This window comes from Microcaecilia unicolor, chromosome 7 (assembly GCF_901765095.1).
Source record: "Microcaecilia unicolor chromosome 7, aMicUni1.1, whole genome shotgun sequence".
NCBI lineage: Eukaryota > Metazoa > Chordata > Amphibia > Gymnophiona > Siphonopidae > Microcaecilia > Microcaecilia unicolor.
This window is the reverse complement of record NC_044037.1, coordinates 116,058,328-116,081,117: the sequence shown is the minus strand read 5'-3', so window position 1 is coordinate 116,081,117 and position 22,790 is coordinate 116,058,328. Positions and strand designations below refer to the sequence as shown.

The 22,790-nt window shown below is 41.9% G+C and overlaps 2 protein-coding genes across 4 annotated transcripts in view; one reads left to right on the top strand and one right to left on the bottom strand.

The window, feature by feature from the left end:
- The window catches only part of PRR14 (proline rich 14), a 332,780-nt gene extending 326,836 nt beyond the window's left edge, over positions 1-5,944 (bottom strand). Inside the window, exon 1 of one of the 2 annotated variants that reach the window (XM_030210463.1) lies at positions 5,824-5,944. The gene's annotated coding sequence lies outside the window, so the exon portion shown is untranslated. The remainder of the gene's footprint in view (positions 1-5,823) is intronic. The other variant, XM_030210462.1, reaches the window with a different exon arrangement.
- A 165-nt stretch (positions 5,945-6,109) lies between these two features.
- C7H16orf58 (chromosome 7 C16orf58 homolog) overlaps positions 6,110-22,790 on the top strand; it is a 137,173-nt gene continuing 120,492 nt past the window's right edge. The window contains exon 1 of one of the 2 annotated variants that reach the window (XM_030210465.1): positions 6,110-6,268. In XM_030210465.1, the coding sequence (XP_030066325.1) occupies positions 6,212-6,268 (57 nt within the window). In that variant the 5' untranslated portion in view covers positions 6,110-6,211. The remainder of the gene's footprint in view (positions 6,269-22,790) is intronic. The other variant, XM_030210466.1, reaches the window with a different exon arrangement.

The window sequence follows — 22,790 nt, the reverse complement described above, 5'->3', positions numbered from 1 at the left end:
CTTGCAGCTCAACCTATGCACATATTCAATCCAATTTCCCTAGATGGGCTATGGGTATAAACACCTGCACAAGCTATTGTTCCAAGAAGACCACTAATTCCGATCCAGCCAAGGTCTCTGGGAAGCTCACGAACCGTAAATTGTTTCTATACGACCTGTCCTTCAGGTCACCCAACTCCTTTTTGCGGGTCTCCAGCTTTTTCACCAGGCTGGTTAGCTAGGTCTGAGCACGGTACAGCGAATCATGAGCTTCAGAGGTATGTTCTTCCATTTCTTGTCACTGTTTTACAAAATCAGTTAAGGTTCGTATTTTGTGTTACCCCATGCATCTGAGTGGATAGGATCCAATGGGCCTTAACCACCGATTCTGTGAGCACTGAAACCAGTGTGTCACTAACAGTCAGTTTTTCTTTATCTTTTTTCTATGTTTTTGCACCCATTTCCACTTGATCTTTCAGAAACTCCTATCTATAGACAGTATTCAAATACATTGCTAGATTCTAACTGATCTTGCAAGATTGTGTTTCAGAAGCTGGAGCACAGGAGTCAAGCGCTCTCACACAAAGCCCATTATGTAACCTCCATTGTTCCATTTATTTGGGGGGTGTGCTTAAAGGATGTAAATGAAAGGAAACCACCTTTAGGTGGACTCCAAAAACAGAGGATGCTCACTCATCTCAAGCTCAAACCTGAGATCATGGAAGGCAAAACAACCTGACTCAAGAACACGAGGAAAAGTAAGAATGCCATGTTCCAAGCCCTAGGCTGCTGCTCCGTTCCCTCATTAAACTATTTATGCCAGGCTCAGGGGCCCATGAGAAGTGGTGGAGATGAAAACGGTAACAGAATTCAAAAATGCATGGAATAAACACAAAGGAATCTTGTGTAGAAGGAATGGATCCACAGAAGCTTAGGCACACCCGTAATTGGGAAGCCAGTGCTGGGCAGACTTTTATGGTCTATGCCCTGAAAATGGCAAGGACAAATCAAGATCAGGTATATATATGAAGCATCACATACCATATGTAATGAATTTATCTTGTTGGGCAGATTGGATGGACCATACAGGTCTTAATCTGCCATCATCTATGTTACTGGTCAGAATTTCATATTTGTCAAGCTCTCACTGTCTAGAAACTTTGTTGGGTTGACCTATTTGCCAAACCAAATCTAAAGATACTAGTAATAATTTCTTTACCCATGGATTCTATGTTTATATAATATTGGTTTACATTTAGAAACTTTCAATAGTTAACCTGGCAATTATTTAGAAGTTATTGAAAGTAAACAGACAGACCCACAGATCTGTGCAACTTAAGACAAAATCATTTTGGATGTTTTGTACAAAAAGTAGTCTGGGAAAGAACTTTACAGCAGAAAGCTTGATTGCACTTAATTTAAGCAACCAATATTAATATTTACTCATGATGTGTATTATAGTTCTACGAGATGACTTTTATCTCAAAAGAGTAAGATAAAAAGCCTGACAGAAGCAACATCAAACTGGCATCAAAAGGATTATTTTTGCACTTTTAAATGATATAAAGCTTGTTTTTGTACTACCTGGCCCACATGATGAAAACTGCCTCTGAAGTGGACTCACAGAGTATGACAATTTTCAGTGAGGCATATCAGAAAAATTATAGCATCCAGCTGCACAAAATGAACACATATTGCTCTTTTTTAACCAGTGCTACTAACAGATAAAATATGAAGGTTTTTCCTTTAATATCTTTGGCACAGCTCAAAATGGGTTGCAGTGTCTGAATCTACACACAATTCAAAATAAGCAAGGCAAATATCACAGCAGTAGGACACTTAATGGCAGAGTTATTAAGACCTAAAAGCTGTCCAAACTTTCAGTCGGCCGTGAACTGTTTAGTTATGCACTTTCTGTATAGCACAACGATAAAAGGCTTTAAAAAATCCACTTTAAAACATAACTAGTGCTTTCTCAAGGTTTATTTTGTCTGCTAATCTGAAAGCTGATTGCATTTATAAAGTAGCCTTTCTCTGCTAAAATTGTGAAGTGTTTAATCTTGTAACCCACAGGATTCAAAAAGTCCATTATCCTTTTCTTTAGTTGTGACTGGGATGGTTATATACTTATGTATCTATATTCTTCGCTACACTTTATTGTTGTTATTTTATGCATGTTATTTCATTGCTGTCCCTCATCTTTTACATAAGAACATAAAAATAGCCGTACTGGGTCAGACAAATGGTCCATCTAGCCCAGTAACCTGATTGCAACAGTGGCCAAACCAGGTCACAATACCTGGCAGAAACCCAAATAGTAGCAACATCCCATGCTACCAATCTCATGGCAAGCAGTGACTTCCCCATGTCTGTCTCAATAGCAGACTATGGACATTTCATCCAGGAACTTGACCAAACCTTTTTTAAACCCAGATGCGCTAACCGCTGTTACTATATCCTCCAGCAAAGAGTTCCAGAGCTTAACTATTTGTTGAGTGAAAAAGTATTTCCTCCTATTTGTTTTAAAAGTATTTCTATACAACTTCCTCAAGTGTCCCCTAGTCTTTGTACTTTTTAAAAAAGAAAATGGATTCTTTTCTACTCACTCAACACCACTCAGGATTCTGTAGACCTCAATAATATCTCCCCTCAGCTGTCTCTTTTCCAAGCTGAAGAGCCCTACCTCTTTAGCCTTTCCTCATATGACAGGAGTTCCATCCCTTTATTGGTCACTCGTCCTTGAACCTTTTCTAATTCCACTATATCTTTTTTGAGATACAGTGACCAGAACTGAATGCAATACTCCAGGTGAGGTCGCACCATGGAGCGATACAGAGGCATTACACAGTATTCTCAGTCTTATTTACCATCCCTTTTCTAATAATTCCTAGTATCCTGTTTGCTTTTTTGGCCGCTGCCACATACTGGGCAGAAGATTTCAGAATATTGTCTACAATGACACCTAAATCTTTTTCTTGGGTGCTACCTCCAAGATGAATCCTAGCATCTGGTAACTATGATTCAGATTATTTTTCCCAATGTGAAATGTATTAGACTGGTTTCTTGAAAAGGTGGGTTATAAAATTTGTTAAAATTATTTAGAAAAGTTTGGCAACAGGCCAAGTTGGTGGCAGAAGTGGGGAATCTGAGATGAAAATCGGGTGAAGAGTGGCAGATATTAAAGGTTATAGGAATGTTTTAGGGTTGATGGTAACAGTAAGGGATTTACTTGATTGTGCATTGTCTCATCTCTTTTCAGACATTATGCCAAGAGACAAACTGTAATAAGTTACTTTTAAGATCTAGGGAACCGTTTTTTTAATGTTTTATAAAGTTTTGGAGACCTTGATTTTGTTTTATTTATTATTAGGATTTATTTACCGCCTTTTTGAAGGAATTCACTCAAGGCGGTGTACAGTAAGATTGCTTTTCTTTAATACTCTTTTTAATAGGTAATTGTATTCCTTTTTCGTTTATTTATTTGGGATTGAGAAGGGTTCTTTGACTTATTTAAATGTTATCCTTTAATTTCCCTCATCTTCTACCTCTTCGGACTACCTCCATCCTGATCTTTTTACTTTCCTTCCTTTCCATCTCTCTCTCTCTCTCCAGAAGCTCCCTCCCGTCTTTACCTTTGCTGTGGTAACACCTGTCTATCTCGGCTTCTCCCATCTGTACTCTCTTCAGCCTAGTTGAACTGTGTTTCATTTGATGTCTTCCATCTAGCTTTTACTGATGTAAACGGATAATCTAAACGATTCATCAATCTTGTTTAAAAAAAAAAAACACCTTAGCGATGGTTTTTATATCTTTGGCAATATTTGTTTTATTATTAACTTTGACCGATTATTCTTGTACACCATTATATACCCTTTTAATAAGGCTCTCTTCATTATTTCCTCTTCCAGTATTTGAAAGGTTCATGTTTTAGATCATTTTCCCCAATTTCTTGGTTAGCTATACTGTTGGCATACATACTTTTTGGAAGTTATTACCACTCTTTTTAAATAACTTTCTTAAACAATAAATTCTTAGTCTCACATTGCATAGCTTTTTCTTCATCTTTTTCCAAGTCTCTCAACTGTACTTTTTTTTTTTTTTTTGTTACATTTGTACCCCGCGCTTTCCCACTCATGGCAGGCTCAATGCGGCTTACATGGGGCAATAGAGGGTTAAGTGACTTGCCCAGAGTCACAAGGAGCTGCCTGTGCCTGAAGTGGGAATCGAACTCAGTTCCTCAGTTCCCCAGGACCAAAGTCCACCACCCTAACCACTAGGCCACTCCTCCACTCCTTCCACATAGCTCCTCTTAACCTTCTATATCATTTTCCTTACATCAGCAAAATTCGTCCTTTCCTCTCCGAGCACACCACCCGAACTCTCATCCACTCTCTCATTACCTCTCGCCTTGACTATTGCAACCTACTCCTCACTGGCCTCCCACTTAGCCATCTAGCCCCCCTTCAATCCATTCAGAACTCTGCTGCACGTCTTATCTTCCGCCTGGACCGATATGCTCATATCACCCCTCTCCTCAAGTCACTTCACTGGCTTTCGATCAGGTACCGCATACAGTTCAAGCTTCTCCTACTAACCTACAAATGCACTCAATCTGCAGCCCCTCAATACCTCTCTACCCTTATCTCCCTGTACACTCCTACCCGAAACCTCCGCTCACAGGACAAATCCCTCCTCTCTATCCCCTTCTCCACCGTCGCCAACTCCAGGCTCCGCCCTTTCTGCCTTGCCTCTCCCTATGCTTGGAACAAACTTCCTGAGCCCATACGCCAAGCCCCCTCCCTGCCCATCTTCAAATCCTTGCTCAAAGGCCATCTCTTTAATGTCACCGTCGACACCTAACCATTTCACCTCTATCCAGGAAATCTGGACTGCCCCAATTTGACTGCCTGCACATGTTGTCCATTAGATTGTAAGCTGACTGCACATGTTGTCCATTAGATTGTAAGCTCCTTTGAGCAGGGACCATCTTCTTTGTTAAACTGTACAGCGCTGCGTAACCCTAGTAGCGCTTTAGAAATGTTAAGTAGTAGTAATGTACCAATATCTTCTCTTCCCTCCTATTCTTACACATCTTCTCCAAACTTACTATTCTCTATTCTTATTGTTCCACCTTCCTTTCTTTGCTGTCCATCACCTTCTAACATCCCTCCCCCTATCTCTAGACCCTATCCACTACTACTACTACTGTTTAGCATTTCTATAGCACTACAAGGCGTACACAGCGCTGCACAAACATAGAAGAAAGACAGTCCCTGCTCAAAGAGCTTACAATCTATCCACATCCCCTTCTCCTTTTTTCAGACTTAAAACAGCCTCACTAACCTCAACCACTCTTCCCAAAATTTCCTCAGGCAGGCCTCTTCTCTCTTCGAACCCTACAAGTTATATTCTTCATCTTTATTAATTCCCATTTCCCTCATGCATCTCACCATAAACATTCTATTTCCTTTATTATTAAAAACAAAATATGATCACTGGCAAGGCCCATCCAAACTATTCTGTTTCATTCCTAGTTCTCAGATAGGCTTCCGCTTTACTTTTTTGTTATTGGGTACCATTTGAACTTAAGTCTGTGTCTTCTTTAATGCTATTATTGTGCCTTCATCCTCTCCATATCCTTCTTCCTTCCAATCCTAACTCTCTAGAAATTTACCCGTAATTATTTCCCCTTCTTTTCCTATAGCTTCCTTCTTCTCAGTACTAGTTTCCTTCCATTAGCTGTAACCTTGCCCATTTTCCACTAAAATAGGTCCACCTTTTCCCCCAAACCCATCCCTCTCCACATTGCTTCTATCTCTTTTCTTATCCTAGTAATTTACTTACTCCAGCTACGCTACAACGGCTGTTTCGAAGGACTCCTGTTCCCCGTCGCTCTCTTGGTCTCTTTCTGTAGCCGTTTTCACTTTTGCGAGCGCAGCCCCACCAAACATCACAACCTACACCCAGAATACATTTCGTCAAAAATGAGACCCACCACAGCAACCAATTGGGAGACGCGGTATTAAAGCCGGAATGAGGGCAACTGAAGCTAACGCTACCATTTTGGTTAAGGGCAAAGCCGTGGTGTACAGAATTTAAAGAAACTAACTGCCCTTACTATTGCCTGCTCACGTGAATGCGAGTTTTATAAGAATGACTACCAGGCGGCACGGTGATAGCTGCTAAAAGCCAATCAGCTTTTACAGTCCAGGGTTTTCCTAGAGCTTAGTCAATGAGAAGAAAGTACATTGGGAGGTGTATGATGCAAGAATCCGGAAGTGTTATTTTGGTGAGTTGGCTGTTGTGTTAGTTGTGTAGGCGAGATGGTGTTAATGATATGAACCAATATGGTTGCATGCAAATATAGCTTAGGTAATTATATTGTGTTTGTACACATAGGTATATATACATTTTTATATATAAATTAAGTGAACGGGTGACATGTGTTAAAGTGATTTTCCCATTTTCTGAGTACCGGAAAAATGGTCACTGCTGCAATTCTGAATAACTACTACTACTACTATTTAGCATTTCTATAGCGCTACAAGGCATACGCAGCGCTGCACAAACATAGAAGAAAGACAGTCCCTGCTCAAAGAGCAGGTTAATCAATTCTAAGACTCTATAGTACGGCTTCCAGAATCCTAGTTATTATTGGTACCATTCACGTTCAAAATCTGTACGACTTCATAAAATCATTTACGGCGAGACACCTGGATACATAACAGACCTTATTGACCTGCCAACCATAGAAGGGCAAGCTTCGAAAGCTAATCAAGAAATGTATTAAGTTATGTCCAATAAAAAAGGTATTATCTTATTTTCTTTTCCATGTTTTATTTTGTTTGATTTCTATTGATAACCTTAAGAGTGGACTAACACGGCTACCACACTCCTCTACTAAAAACGGGCCTGCTCAAAAGAGCATACGAATACATGGACACCTGTGACACAATGCAACCAAAGAACGTAAAGGACATTACCTGCAGGGTTGCCAGGTGGAAAATTTTTTTCCAGCCCAATCGAGCCCAAAAACCCGCCCAAACCCCGCCCCTGACACCCCCACCCCCGCGTCATCGCCCCCGCCGTCATCAACCCCGCCGTCACCGGCCCCGTCACCGGCCCCGCCTCCCCGTCATCGGCCCCGCCTCTCACGTCATCGGCCCCGCCTCCCCGTCATCGGCCCCGCCTCCCACGTCACTAACCCCGCCCAAAACGTCATTAACCCCACCCAAAAACGTCACTAACCCCGCCCCCCCGCGGCCGAAAAAACCGCCCTGAAGGCCAAAAACAGCCCAAAAAACCGCAACCCGCCGCGGGCAAAAAATTTCCCGCGGCGGGTCGCGGAAAACCGCCCAATTGGGCGGTAAAACCGCCCACCTGGCAACACTGATTACATGACTCTTCCTTCCTCCCCCCCCCCCTCTCTAAGTTCACCCAACTACACCTACCTTACATGTACCTTATCTACCACACCACCTTGTATTCATTCGTACCATGTATTTGTTCAGACCGGAATCGGCTAGCGCCGTAACGGTAATATGTAAGCCACATTGAGCCTGGGAAAATGTGGGATACAAATGCAACAAATAAAGTAAATCCAAGTACTTCATGATGCTTTCCAGTTCTCTTTTCTAGCCCAGCTATCACCTGGTAGTAACACATCACAAATTATGGGGGTCTTTTACTAAAGCTTAGCTCGATTTATCTGCAGCAGTGCCCTTAGGAATAAAATGGGCCCTGCTGCAGATAACTCGAGCTAAGCTTTAGTAAAAGACCCCCTATGTTTTTTGGTTCTATCACTGTTGTATCTGGCATATTATAATCTTACAATCAGTTTGGATTCTGAAATCTCATAGTATTTTTGCGTTTTTATGTTTCATAATTTTATCCTTAATTTCATGTTCCTAGTAACTTTTAGTCATTCTGAATGCATAAGTACCAGTGAATTAAATATTTAAAAGACTGTTATTTATTTATTTATTTATTGCATTTGTACCCCACATTATCCCACCTTTTTGCAGGCTCAATGTGGCTTACAGAGTGTCGTTATGATGAAGTCATTACATGATCTTAAATACATAAGCTGAGAGTAAATGAATTAGATGCAGGTCATTACATGATTATAAATACATAAGCTGAAAGTAGATGAGTTAGATGCAAGGTGCTAGGAAGGTGTTGTGAGAGGCGTTTTTGATGCACCTGAGTGATTTGAGGAGTGATTTATTATTAATTATTATTTTATTAAGTTTTCAAATTTTACAAGCTTAATACTTGCAACAGGAAAAAACAGATTAAATAATAGCAGGAAACAACAAGTAATATTGAACTACAATATACATAGGAAAAACTTTTGCCCTCTTGTATTAGACCACCATACAGAGAAGGCTAATCCATAAATCTTAGGAGATAATTTTAAACAAAGAAATATATAAAAGCAATTGCTTAACACTAAATCCACTTAAATTCCTATTTTATAAACCCATAGTCAAGTTGCTTTTCCCAACTGGGTTTATAATACTTGTTTCTGTTCGATAAATTGTTTTAAATGTTCAGGCTTAAAGAAAAGATATTTTATCCCCATATATTTAACATTGCATTTGCAAGGATAATTTAAATTAAACGTTGCACCCAAAGCTACTGTGGCAGTTCTTAAAGCTAAAAATTCCTTCCTCCTGAGTTGGGTCTGTTTAGTCACATCTGGGAATACCCAGATCTTCCCACCATAAAATGGTACTTGTAAGTTCTTTAACGCCATTTTTCTAACTGCTTCTAAATCCTGATGGAAAATAAATGATATTAGGAGTGTTTGTCTTTCCATTATAGCTGTTGATAGGGAAGTTTCTAGTAATTCTGATACATTCAGTTCTCCTTGTGGTTGTGCAATCTGTTGTTCTTCCTCTTTATTCTTTTTCGTTGGTAAATAATATATCTTGTTCAGGGGTGGTATATTTTCAGGCAAAAATTTTAAGTTTTCAACCAAATATCTTTTAAAAATTTCTTGAGGCGAATAAACTAATGTTCTTGGAAAATTTAACAACCAGAGATTCAATCTACGATTATAGTTTTCAAAAGTTTCCAATCTATTATGTATCAGAGTATTATCTTTAATAAGTTTCAATGAGATTTCTCTCAGTTTTATATTCTCTTCCGTTATAGAATTTACTTTCTCATTTATTTCTATTTTCATCCCTGCAAGTGCATCAGTCAATTCTTGAACATTTTTCGATAAAGTTTCTACTTTACCCGTGGAAGTTTTCACAGCTTGATCTACACTCTGGAGCATTTCCCAAATAGCTTCCAGAGAAACCTTCGTCAGAGAAGCCTTAGTTGTTCCTGTTCTCGACGCCATTACGGCGGTTACAGCCTCAGTTGGAGTTGAGGTGTCAGCTGTTAACCCAGTGGTAGAGCCCCGACACGGCGCTCCTAATTCCGACTTGCGGTTCAGGAAAGCTTCGTCCCCGCTGAGTACAGCTGGTTGCGGAGGTGGGGGTCTAACCGGAGGGGACAACGACGTGTCCTGACCCTGAATCTCGGCGTCTCCTTGCGCCGTCGAGTCAACGGGGTCTCCGGTTCCTAAAGAAGTGGATTGCCTCGTTATGAAGCCCTCAAGAGTTTGCTGGATCGGCGTTGATGTTAGTGCCGGCGGGGCTCCGACTCTAACGGCTCCCTTCCTCTTATGCGGCATATCGCCAAGAAAACCAAAACAGGTAAAACTTTTCGCTTCTATAGCAAGAAAAAAGAGGATATCTCCAGCAGACTGAGGTGGGTCATTCACGAGGGATCGTTCGTGCCGCCATCTTGATCAGCCCAAGATTCTTGAGGAGGAGTGATTTATTAAGGATGTCTTTCGTAGGCTTTGTTGAAGAGGTTTGTCTTCAAAGATTTGCGAAAGCTGGTTAGATTGTCCATATTTTTCAGGGCCATGGGTAATGCATTCCAGATCTGTGTGCTTTTATACGCAAAAGTAGTGGCGTATGATTGTATTTAATTCCTTTGCAGCTGGGGAAGTTCAGATATAATACATTCTCCGAGGACAAACAGGACATTGTTTCTCACATTTGGGTGATGTCATCTGACGGAGCCTGGTGCAGATGCTACCCACATTCTATAGCTTTAAGAAGCCTTTTTGTAGCATCCCACTGTGCATGTGCGAGTGCCTTCCTGCTTGATTTGAGCATGTGGGACCAACAGCCTTCATTTTTCCACAGAGCAGAGGGATCACATCTAGTGAACTCTGTTCAGTGCATCTATTTTTATTCTTTTTCTTGAAGTGCCTTCCTTCATTGTACCTATTTTTTCTGTATGCATATTCTCCAGTCCCTCCAATAGGGAAAAATTTGCTGAAGCTCAAGCATGACCGGGAAACCATGATTCTCGTGCATCTTACTGGCTGAGACAGATTTGGTTCCCCCTTCTTCTGGAGTTGTCCTCCATAGTAGAGGTTAGAGTGTTTTCCAACCCTCATTTCTTAGAATGAGAGAGAGGTCTCTTCTGCATATAGCTGCTTACTAATCGAGAAGTGACAACACCAAAAAGGTAAATACTGCGTACAATGGATACAATTGCATGCAAATCTATCTCATGCATATTCATTATGGATATCCTGAAAACCCAATGGGTCTAGGTAAGTCCCGAGGACTGTTGGGAATGGCTGAACTAGAAGCTGTACAGAAATGGGCTTACTTTCTACATGTTGATGATAAGCAGTAATCTCACTGAGCTGGACCCTTACAGAATTGGTTTTCAAACCACACTCAGAGAGACGTAGGACAAACTCGAGCATATAGGGCCTGCATGGTACCAGAAAGTTTAAAGGGTGCCATGCAGATTGCCGAGATCTTTTCCTCACAAAAAAATTTAAAATGTGTTAAGGCTGGACAGCTTCTTATTTATTACATTATTTTACAAGACCCCATTGTATGAAGGTGTCACGATTGTGACTGTATTCCATGCCTACACTCACCTTGCCCCCGGGTGGCCGGGCCCTGTGATTGCTGTGGACTGTCTTTTCCTGTTTCTCAGACATCTTCCAGGTTCCATTCTGGTCCTGATGTTCCAGCACTCCAGACTTGCCCCGGTGTTTCTGCTGCCAAGCCTGACCTGTGACCTCATCTGTAATTGCCTTTATTAAGCTCCTGAGAAGTATCAGATTTGCCTTTGCAGCAGAGGTCTTCAGATGTGCTTTCGTCTGTGAGTGCTTGTTGCAGTTCTAGCTCTGCTAGTTCTTTTCTTGTGTGTCTTTAGCTTCAGTTCCTTACTGTTTGTAGCTGCCTTGTTTGTCTTCAGTTCTAGCTCTGCTAGTTCTTTTCTTGTGTGTCTTTAGCTTCAGTTCCTTACTGTTTGTAGCTGCCTTGTTTGTCTTCAGTTCTAGCTTCCTTACTGTTGTTTCTGCCCTGCCTAGCTTCAGTTCCTTACTGTGTGTCTCTGCTCTGTCTGTCTTCAGCTTTAGTTCCCTTCCTGGTTGTATCACCTTGTTTCTCCTTAGCTTCTGCCCTACCCTGCTTGTGTCTGCCTTGTGTGAAGATCCTGAATCCAGTCCCAGTCAAGTCAAGCCCGTTCCAGAATTTGGTTCCAGTCCAGCCAAGCCAAATCCGTTCCAGCATTGGGTTCCAGTCCAGCCAAGCCAGGTCCGTTCCAGCATTGGGTTCCAGTCCAGCCAAGCCAGGTCCGTTCCAGCATTGGGTTCCAGGCCAACCAAGCCAAGTCCGTTCCAGCATTGGGTTCCAGGCCAGCCAAGCCAAGTCCGTTCCAGCATTGGGTTCCAGGCCAGCCAAGCCAAGTCCGTTCCAGCATTGGGTAAAAAGCCAAGTCCGTTCCAGCCAAGCCAAGTCCGTTCCAGCATTTGGTTCCAGTCCAGCCAAGTCTGCTTCAGAGTTCTGTCCAGCCAAACCTGTTTGAGACTCCTGTACCTGGTACCAGCCTGTTGGTGTTTGGCCTCGCTTCCCGTTTGGGTGGTTCTCCTGCTGTTGCCGGTCTCTGGCCGCAGCCCAAGTGCTCACTACTCCGGATCACCTGCGGCGGTGTGATAGCAGGTCTCTTCTGCATCTTAACCTCTAGTCTCTGGCTCACGGCCTGGATGTTGAGAATGTAGAATTTGCATCTCTCCAACTGCCTGAAGGTGTCGCCAAGATCTGTAGCTTCTAGGAAAGACTCCACAAAGAGGTGCTATGCTTTCAAATGGAGGAGGTTTGCTGTCTGGTGTGAGGGTAAGACCCTAGATTCTCTCTTTTTTGTCCTTCTCAAAAACTGCTTGACAATCTCTCTGAGTCTGGTTTGAAAATCAGTTCTGGAAGGGTCCAGCTCAATGCGATTACTGCTTATCATCACCATGTAGGAAGTAAGCCCCTATCAGACCTTTGATTGTGTCATGGAACCTCAACATTATCCTTACCCAGAGCTGCAAAGTTACCCATTCCAGTAGAGAGACTTTTTGACCAGTCCTAGTTTTAAATTTACATCCCAAAACAGCGTAGTATTTGTAGTCCATTGTTCTATCTGTTGAAATCAGTGCTGCAGGTTCCATAATGTACCAGGATGAGGTTGGCATAAATCCAGGACCGGCCAAAAAGTCTTACCCTGTAAAGACCAAAGCACAAATATATTTAGGTTTTTTTTTGCTATGACTTTGTTCTCTACGAACACTTCTTTTTACCTTTCTCTCTCACAGGCTTCTTGCTTTTTATTAGTCTTTGTATTTATGGTATGTTTCTTCTGCAAGACTTTCTTGGTTGGCCTTATTAATGCTTTAAAGCTAATTTGCCAGTGTTTGTGTTCTTTACTATTTTCTTCATTTGAATCTAGCTGCCTTTTTATATATTTTTGTCTTTAATAGTTTTTCATATCACCCTTTAACTATTCTGGAAGCAATGTATGGAATATATTTTTATTTGGGCTTCCAATATGTTTTTTTATTATTATAAGTTTTATAACAAGTATACATTATGTACCATACTTCTGAAGGTTAAAAATGATGATCAAGTGGGAAAAAATCAGGGAAGCACCTACAAGAAAAAGTGAAATGGAATAGAAACATTGACCCCTGAGCCCTTCCCTTCCCTAGTCCACCGAGGTGCTCATTTTCAAAGCACATTGACCCTTGAACCCTTCCCTAGTCCAACAAGGTTCTCATTTTCCAAGCACATAGACTTACAAAGTTGCATAGTAACATATAGAACTTTATAAGTCTATGTGCTTTGAAAATGATCCTCCAAACCTAACAAAGAAAAAAAAGTAATATCAAACACAAACACTTGACATTGCTGGCTTAGACTAGGCTATATCTCAAACATGCGATATACAGGAGGTTTCTAAAATTTGAGCTGAAAGCAATGAAACAACCACTTTGGCTGTTACTCAGGAGGATTTTAAAAAGATATATTAAACACCCTTAATTTTAGCAATGAATTTAAAGCGATATTTTAGTACAAAAAGGGCTCCCAATTGTAGCTTTCATGGCTTCAATAACCAAAAACGCTTCCTCTTTTTCAAACTAGAATGATGTGGTAGCTATACTGGTCTACTTTTTAAAGGTAATAAATAGAAATAAAACAAAACATAGAAAAGAAAATATAATACCTTTTTATTGGACTGTACATTTTTTTAATTAGCTTTCAAAGGTAACCCCCCTTCTTCAGATCAGAAATAAGCAAATGTTGGCAAATATCAGTATATATAAGTGAAACACAAAAGCATTTCAGTGACAGTCTCACAGGAAGAGGGTGAAGTAGGTTAGGTGACAAAAGGGGAGATGGATGGTAGATAAGAGGGGTGACAACAAGTAGTAGAATTTTATGGTTTATAATGGGCTAGAAAACCCAGATCTTTGTTAATTCCTGTCTGGTGGGTGTCTAAATATTTAATCATTTTGACTTCAAAGGTCTTATGTTCCTGGATTGTTTTACAGTTTCTTTTTAGTATTCTCACCACAAAATCATTGATGCAGTATTCTGGTTTTATAAAGTGCTGACCCACAGAGCATTCCTTTATGTTGAATGTGTTTCCTTTGAGAATCTTCATAGTCTTTTTCCTTTAGTTTTAAAACTTGAACTTTGTACCACAGCATTAACAGCCTCTAGCAGGCACTGCAGGATCTAGTTTAGCATTAAGGGGGATTAAAAAGAGAGAGTGACAGGGGAAAGCAAGCAGGACCTAGTTGAGTATTAAGGGGGGAATAAACAGAAAGAGAGAGAGAAAAGCAAGCATTATTAGCTAGTTGCCATAGAGGGGCATTTTCGACCGGGGATGCCCATCTCTAAGGGCGCCCATCTCCGAGGACAGCACCGTGAAGGGGTGGGGCCAATCGTATTATAGAGCGAGATGGGCGTCCATCTTTCGTTTCGATAATACGGTTGGGGGCGCCCAAATCTCAACATTTAGGTCAACATTAAAAATGGTGGACCTAAATGCTGAGATCGCCGGATTTAGAGATGGGCGCCCTCGATTTTCGCCGATAATGGAAACCAATGGCGCCCATCTCAAAAACGAACAAATCCAAGGCATTTGGTCGTGTGAGGGGCCAGGATTCGTAGTGCACTGGTCCTCCTCACATGCCAGGGCACCAACCGGGCACCCTAGGGGGCACTACAGTGGACTTCGCAAATTGGTCCCAGGTGCATAGCTCCCTTACCTTGGGTGCTGAGCCTCCCCCCCCCCCAAAAAAAAAAAAAAAACCAAAACCCACTCCCCACAACTATACACCACTACCATAGCCCTAAGGGGTGAAGGGGGGCACCTACATGTGGGTACAGTGGGTTTCGGGTGGTTTTTGAAGGGCTCCCATTTTCCACCACAAGTGTAACAGGTAGGGGGGGATGGACCTGGGTCCGCCTGCCTGAAGTGTACTGCACCCACTAAAACTGCTCCAGGGACCTGTATACTGCTGCGATGGACCTGAGTATGACATTTGAGGCTGGCATAGAAGCTGGCAAAAAAGTTTTTAAAGTTGTTTTTTTGAGGGTGGGAGGGGGTTAGTGACCACTGGGGGAGTCAGGGGAGGTGATCCCCGTTTCCCTTCTCTGGTCAGTTGGGGCACTTTTTTGGGACTTGGACCTGAAAAAAAGGGACCAAATTCTCGCCAGGGACGCCCTTCTTTTTTTCCATTATCAGCCGAGGGCGCCCATCTCTTAAGCACGCCCCTGTCCCGCCTTCGCTACCCTTCTGACACGCCCCCGGGAACTTTGGCCATCCCGGCGACGGAAAGCAGTTGGCGCCGGCCAAAATCGGCTTTCGATTATTCCGATTTGGCTGGTTTCAGGAGATCGCCGGCCATCTCCCAATTTATGTCGGAATATGGCAAGCGGTCTCCTTCGAAAATAAGCTGGATAGTGTACAACCCTTTTCTCATAGTTTTAAACTGAAATTTTCTCTAGGCATAGGCATTTTTCCCATAGTTTTAAACTGAAACCTTTTCTACAGGTAGAAACTTAGCCAAAAACTCATGTTCTAAAAGACAATTATTTTCTGTTCTTTGGTTGCTGAAGAGGTAGCACATCCAGTGACCTCAATTAGGTGTTAATTTAGGTGTGGGGAAGAACAATATTTGCCTAGGTTGCTGAGTTAGCTTGAAAGAGCCTGTATAAAAAAGGCCCCTTAGATTCAAAACTATATAAAGAGGAAAGAAGTTCTGATAGAAGAGGACATTTGTCTGGTAAGTGAACACTATTTTGCATTGTGCTTTGGGAACTTACAGATTGAGGTTTCAAGGAGGAATTGAACGTTAGTGATAGGCAGAATAAAAATATAAAAAAGCAGACAGAGAGGTACATAGAGGAGACCTACAAGGATGTTGTAGAGAAGTCCCGCCTCCAGTCCGGTAGACCCTGTGCTACCTTGGAGGAGAGAGGTTTCCTAGAAGGAGAGCATCACCCTGGTGAAGTAAAAAGTGCTCCTGTAGCCAGGACTTGCCCTCCAAGGGATGTACTATCCTCTTGCACTGAAGATATGTCTCCAAGTGCTGCCCGGAAGGGAAGGGTTAGGACAGCTGTTGTAGTTTTTACCCTCTCAGTTGCCCCCCTAAGTTTTTTTTTCCACCGTTCTTCTCAATTTATCATAGTCCCTTTTTTAAAGTTAAATGCTAACGTATTTGACTTCCTGTGTATAGTTACTTCAAGGTTGATATCAAAACTGATCATATTATGATCACTGTTATCAAGCAGCCCCAGTACCATAACGTCCCTCACCAGATCATGCGCTCCACTAAGGACCAAGTCTAGAATTTTTTCTTCTCTCGTCGGCTCCTGCACCAGCTGCTCCATAAAGCTGTCCTTGATTTCATCAAGGAATTGTACCTCTCTAGCGTGTCCCAATGTTACATTTACCCAGTCTATATTTGGATAATTGAAGTCACCCATTATTATCACATTGCCCATTTTGTTTACGTCTCTGATTTCTTTTATCATTTCTGCATCTACCTGCTCATCCTGGCGAGCCGGACGGTAGTACACTTCTATCACCGTTTTTTTTCCCTTTTATACATGGAATTTCAACCCACAATGATTCAAAGGTATGATTTGTGTCCTGCTGAATTTGTAATCTATCCGAGTCAAGGCTCTCGTTAATATACATTGCTACCTCTCCACCAGTCCGGTCCACCCTATCCCTACGATATACTTTGTACCCCGGTATGACAGTGTCCCACTGGTTATCCTCCTTCCACCAGGTCTCAGTAATGCCTATTATATCCAATTTTTCATTTAGTGCAATATATTCCAACTCTCCCATCTTATTTCTTAGACTCCTAGCATTTACATATAGACATTTCAGAGTATGTTTGTTGTTCCTATTTGCATGATGCTTAGTACTAGACACTACTGATTTGCCATCTTTTGTCTGACCTTTAGTTGTATTTAAGGGCACCTGGCCTACCACGGTCTGTTGTGCAACCTCACTATCCAGAAACCCTATCTTCCCTGTTTGTGAGGTATCTTTGCAAGATACCTTATCCCGAACCATGCGCTTTTGAGCGACTGTCGGCCTTCCCCCCATTTCTAGTTTAAAAGCTGCTCTATCTCCTTTTTAAATGCTGACGCCAGCAGCCTGGTCCCACCCTGGTTAAGGTGGAGCCCATCCTTTCGGAATAGGCTCCCCCTTCCCCAGAATGTTGCCCAGTTCCTAACAAATCTAAAACCCTCCTCCCTGCACCATCGTCTCATCCATGCATTGAGACTCCGGAGCTCTGCCTTTCTCTCGGGTCCTGCGCGTGGAACAGGTAGCATTTCAGAAAATGCTACCCTAGAGGATCTGGATTTGAGCTTTCTACCTAAGAACCTAAATTTGGCTTCCAGAACCTCTCTCCCACATTTTCCTACGTCATTGTTACCCACATGTATCAAGACAGCGGACTCCTCCCCAGCACTATCTAGAATCCTATCTAGGTAACCCGTGAGGTCCGCCACCTTCGCACCAGGCAGGCAAGTCACCAAGCGTTCCTCACGTCCACCAGCCACCCAGCTATCTATATGCCTAATGATCGAATCGCCAACTACAACGGCTGTCCTTACCTTTCCCTCCCGGGCAGCACCTGGAGACATATCCTCGGTGCGAGAGGATAGTACATCCTCTGGTGGGCAGGTCCTGCCTACAGGAGTACTTCCTACTTCACCAGGGTGATGCTTTCCTTCTAGGAGACCTCCCTCCTCCAGGGTAGCACAAGGGCTACCAGACTGGAGGTGGGACTTCTCTACAACATCCCTGTAGGTCTCCTCTATGTATGTTGTACATCCACATTGTATAATCTTTGAACTTAATTGACTAGTGCACTGTTTATAATCCTGTTCATATGAACATACCCTTTTATAGCCTAAAAATTGTGCAAATGGAATGTTCTTCTTTCTATGAGGGGGGGGGGGGGTCATGCTCGAAAAATGTAGAAGAGAGTTCCAATCCATCAGTTTCGAGAATACTGTGGTTCAAAAACTATCCCCATCTTTTTCTACCCACACATCTAAGAACGATATACAGTGCTTATTGCTAGCCACTTCAAACTTATCTGTGGATGACATTGATTGAGAAAAATCACAAATTGTTGTAACATCTTCAACGACCCGGTCCATATACAAAAAATATCATCGATGAAACGCTTCCAACACTGAACATGTTGGACGTGACTGGACATGTAAATCCATTTCTCCTCAAACATTACTGTATAACCCCTGACGCAGCACTAGCGAAACGGGGGCTCCCTGTTGGGTTGATCAGCCGGTGGTACCGATGAGAGCAGAACACTACAGCGATCAGATTAAGCTAAGTGATATCTGGCAGGTACACCTGGGCTGAGCCTAAGGTTACAATATAAATGATATGGATTGCATCAGAGAAACATTGATCCTAATATCTTTAAACACACACAACTGTTATTTGAGATTGAGAAGGATTTTGAGAGAAGTTTGTTTATTTATTTATTCATTGCATTTGTATCCCACATTTTCCCACCTCTTTGCAGGCTCAATGTGGCTTACAATACATCATGAATGGTGACAACATGAGAAAATACATTTAGTGTTACAGAAGGATCGTGGGAACATGATAATAAAACATAATATTAGTAAAAGTTGTAAGACATTTCTGGATATATGTATAGGAGTGCATATTTATTGATCTTTGTGGTATGCTTTGTTGAATAGATGGGTCTTCAGTAGTTTGCGGAAGTTAGTTCATAGGTCGTTTTTAAGTTGCGTGGTATCGCGTTCTAGAATTGTGTACTCAGGTAGGAAAAGGTTGACGCATATGTTATTTTGTATTTTAGGCCTTTTCAGTTGGGGAAGTGAAGATTAAGGAATGTGCGGGATGATTTTTTAGCATTTCTGGGTGGTAAGTCTATCATGTCTGCAATGTAGGCTGGTGCGTCTCCATGAATGATTTTGTGAACTAGGGTGCATATTTTGAACATGATGCGTTCTTTGAGTGGGAGCCAGTGTAGCTTTTCTCATAATGGTTTAGCACTTTCATATTTTGTTTTCCCAAATATGAGTCTAGCTGCAGTGTTTTGAGCTGTCTGAAGTTTCTTGATTATTTGCTCTTTGCAACCAGCGTAAAGTACGTTGCAGTAGTCTAGATGACTGAGTACCATTGATTGTACCAGGTTGTGGAAGACGGGCCTTGGGAAGAAAGGTCTTACCCTTTTTAATTTCCACATTGAGTTGAACATCTTCTTGGTTGTGTTTTTCACATGACTCTCAAGTGTTTGGTGTCGATCAATGGTAACTCAAAGAATTTTTAGGGTGTCCGAAATTGGAAGATTCAGTTTTGGTGTGTTAATGGAGGTGAATTTGTTTGTGTTATGTTGCGAGGTGAGTATTAGGCATTGGGTTTTTTCTGCATTGAGTTTCAGCTGGAATGCATCCGCCCATGTATGCATGATATGTAGGCTTTGGTTGATGTCATTGGAGATTTCCGTTAAGTCTTGTTTAAATGGGATGTAGATCGTTACGTCGTCTGCGTGTATATATATATATATATATATATATATATATATATATATATATATATATATATATATATATATATATATATATATATATATGGGTTCAGTTTATGATTTGATAGTAGTTTGGCCAAGGGTATCATCATTAAGTTGAATAAGGTCGGTGAGAGGGGGGATCCTTGTGGGACTCCACATTCAGGTAGCTGATGTGGTCGAGTTAGACGTCACTTGATATGATCGTGTGGTTAGGAACCCCTTTAACCAATTAAGAACGTTGCCTCCAATTCCGAAATATTCGAGGATGTGAAGTAGTATTCCATGATCAACCATATCGAAGGCGCTAGACATATCAAATTGTAGGATTTGTATGTTCTTGCCAGTTGCAATCATTTGTTTGAATTTATTCATGAGAGTAACTAGTACCGTTTCCGTGCTGTGGTTAGACCGGAATCCTGATTGGGAGTTGTGTAGTATTGAGAATTTGTATAGATAGTTTGTAAGTTGTTTGGTTACCATCCCTTCTGTTAGTTTGGTTATTAAGGGAATGGATGCTACTGGCCTGTAGTTGGTTAGTTCACTAGCACTCTTCTTTGCGTCTTTAGGTATGGGGGTGAGTAGAATGTTTCCTTTCTCCTTCGGGAAGAGTCCGGATTGTAACATATGATTCATGTGGTTTGTGAGGTCTGTTATAAATTTTTGAGGAGCAGATGTCATAAGGTTATTTGGGCATATGTCTAATTTGCAATGAGATTTGGCGAATCGTTTGAGCATTTGGGAGATGAGATCCTCCGGTAATATCTCGAAGTTGGTCCAGGTTCTGTCTGCTGGGTATACACCAGGGTCTGGATCTAGACAGTCCAGGAGTACGGCGTAGTCGGTGGTACTGACTGCTATTTTAAGTCACAGTTGTACGATTTTCTCATTGAAGTATTTCGCGAGATTGTCTGCTCCTGGTGTATCTTTGCTGTTTGTTGTGATTGGTGTGATATCTAGTAGTTTGTTCACGAGTTGGAAGAGTTTATGTGTGTCTTTGTAGTTTGGTCCAATTTCAGTTTTATAAAATAATCTTTTAGTTTGTCTTATGGTATATTTGTATTTCCGTTGAAGTTGTTTCCAGGCGTTAAGTGTGGGGTCGTCTTTATTACACGCACATTCTAACCTTCTGACTTGTGTTTTAATTTTTTTCAGTTCTTCTGTTAATTACTAACTACTGTTATTTGAATAACAGTAGTTAGTAATTAATTGTTGGTTTTTTAAGCTAAATGATGGTGCGCCGAACCTACACCTTATAGCCTACTATGTCGGGCTGGCTGGATGGCGATACTGAAGCTTTTTTCTCCATCAGTAATTGAAATAATTGTGATAAGGTTGATAACAGGGTGAGTGTTTAATACTATATATACACAGCCAGTGTGAGGCTGTGGCTAGATTTTCAATTGTAAATAGTGTATAGCATGCCATACTTTGTATTGTTTTTGAATATTTTTACTTTTGTAATTGTCTATTGCTCATGTTTGATCTATTCATACTGTACACTGCCTTGAGTGAATTCCTTCGAAAAGGCAGTAAATAAAATATATAAATTACAAAGCCACAAAGCAAATATATCCTGCACGTTTGCCTCAACTGTAGTCATAACCTTTCTCATTAATACATAACCATATCGAACTGGTGAAATCTTTATTATTTATTTACCCCCTCCCACTCCCCCCTCCCAACACTTCAAACTCCTCAGCACCCTAAGATTACCCTGTGGTTGCTTAAGGACAACCTCCCCCCCTCCCTCCCTTATGACCTCTCCTCCCTCCCCCATCCACACACATGTCCCCCCAATTCACATCCCCTCCTTTTCAAATGCGGGCCAGACGCTGGAAGTTGTCCCACTCCCTCTTATGTCGTAAAAGCACTTCCCTACGATATGCTATAAAGCGTTCCATCTGTATCAACTGCCCCAACTTACGCTTCCAATCTCCTAGGGCTGGGGGGGTTCTTTTTCTTCCAGTGCAATACTGTGAGACACTTCGCTGCTGCTAACCCCCAACGCAACATTTTGCCCTTTCCCCATGAGGCCCTCTCATTATGCAGACTCAGTAAGCATACTGAGGGGCTGCATACTAAGGAGATCCCCAACATTGTAACTAGCGCTTTCATCACTTCTATCAAATTACATGTCCACCATATATTCAGAAATGTAGCCCTTTGGGACTTACACCTCCAGCACATATCAAATGCACCAGGATACATCCGCTTCAATTTTTCGGGTGTATAGTACCATCGGGTAAGTACCTTATAGGCATTTTCCTGCACCAGTGTACACACTGAGGCCTTCTGTATCTCCCCACAAATTATTTCCTGTTCTCTACTCGAGAACTTACAGTTCAAATCCGCCTCCCATGCTCCATGAAAACTAAATGTTTTGGGATCCAATCCCCTAATATATTTATATATCACAGAAATAGGCCTAGGTACTCTCTGCAAAAGGACCCACAAATTTTCCAAACTTTCCAGTTTGCGAGGATCTTGTCGCTGCCAACCCAAAGTGTACAAATAATGCTGAATTTGTAAATAGGAGAAAAAATCCCCTTTACGAAGAGCATACATGGAGTGCAAAGTATCAAAATCCACTACCCTCCCCTCCTGTATAACATCACTAAAGCAAATCAAGCCTAGTTGTTCCCAGCAAATAAATGTAACACTCTCCCTCCCCACCCCAAAATTCAGTTCCTACCGTATCAAAGCCAGTGAAGATGTCCGATCTAATTGTCCCCATCTTTTCCTTATTCTTCCCCATATTCCCACTAAGTGTTGTACAAATGGATTTGTATCCCAAGTATTATTATGCCCATACCATCAGAAGTCCACAAACAAGAACTCAATAATCGATGAGGGCAATAGGATTGCTCCAACCGGATAGCCAGTTTAGATTTCTCCTCCCAATCTAAAATCAACTGCATTTGGGCAGCCAAATAATACCATTCAGTATTAGATACCCCTCTCCCACCTAGTTCAGGAGCCCCCTCCCCCCCACAGGACCCTTCCCGCCAAGTGGGGCCGTTTACCCCCCCCCCCCCAAATAAATTGCGAAAAGGAACCCTGCAATCACTAAAACACCTGCTTCAGTACCGCCACGGGCTTGGGTAGGACTGTTACCCCTGCCTCAGACATAGACAGTGGTAATCCATTGCCCTCCTGGACTCCATTACCCACCCTTACTAACAAATTCCCTAACTCCCCTATAAAGCACTTGTAAAACCTTGCCGTAAACCCATCCAACCCTGGGGTCTTGTTAATCTGTTCATGAGCCATTGAGCACAGACCGAGGCCTAGGAAGGATCTTGGCCAAGGCCTAGGGTAGACCAAACAGGTGCTATGCACAACCCCAGCCACC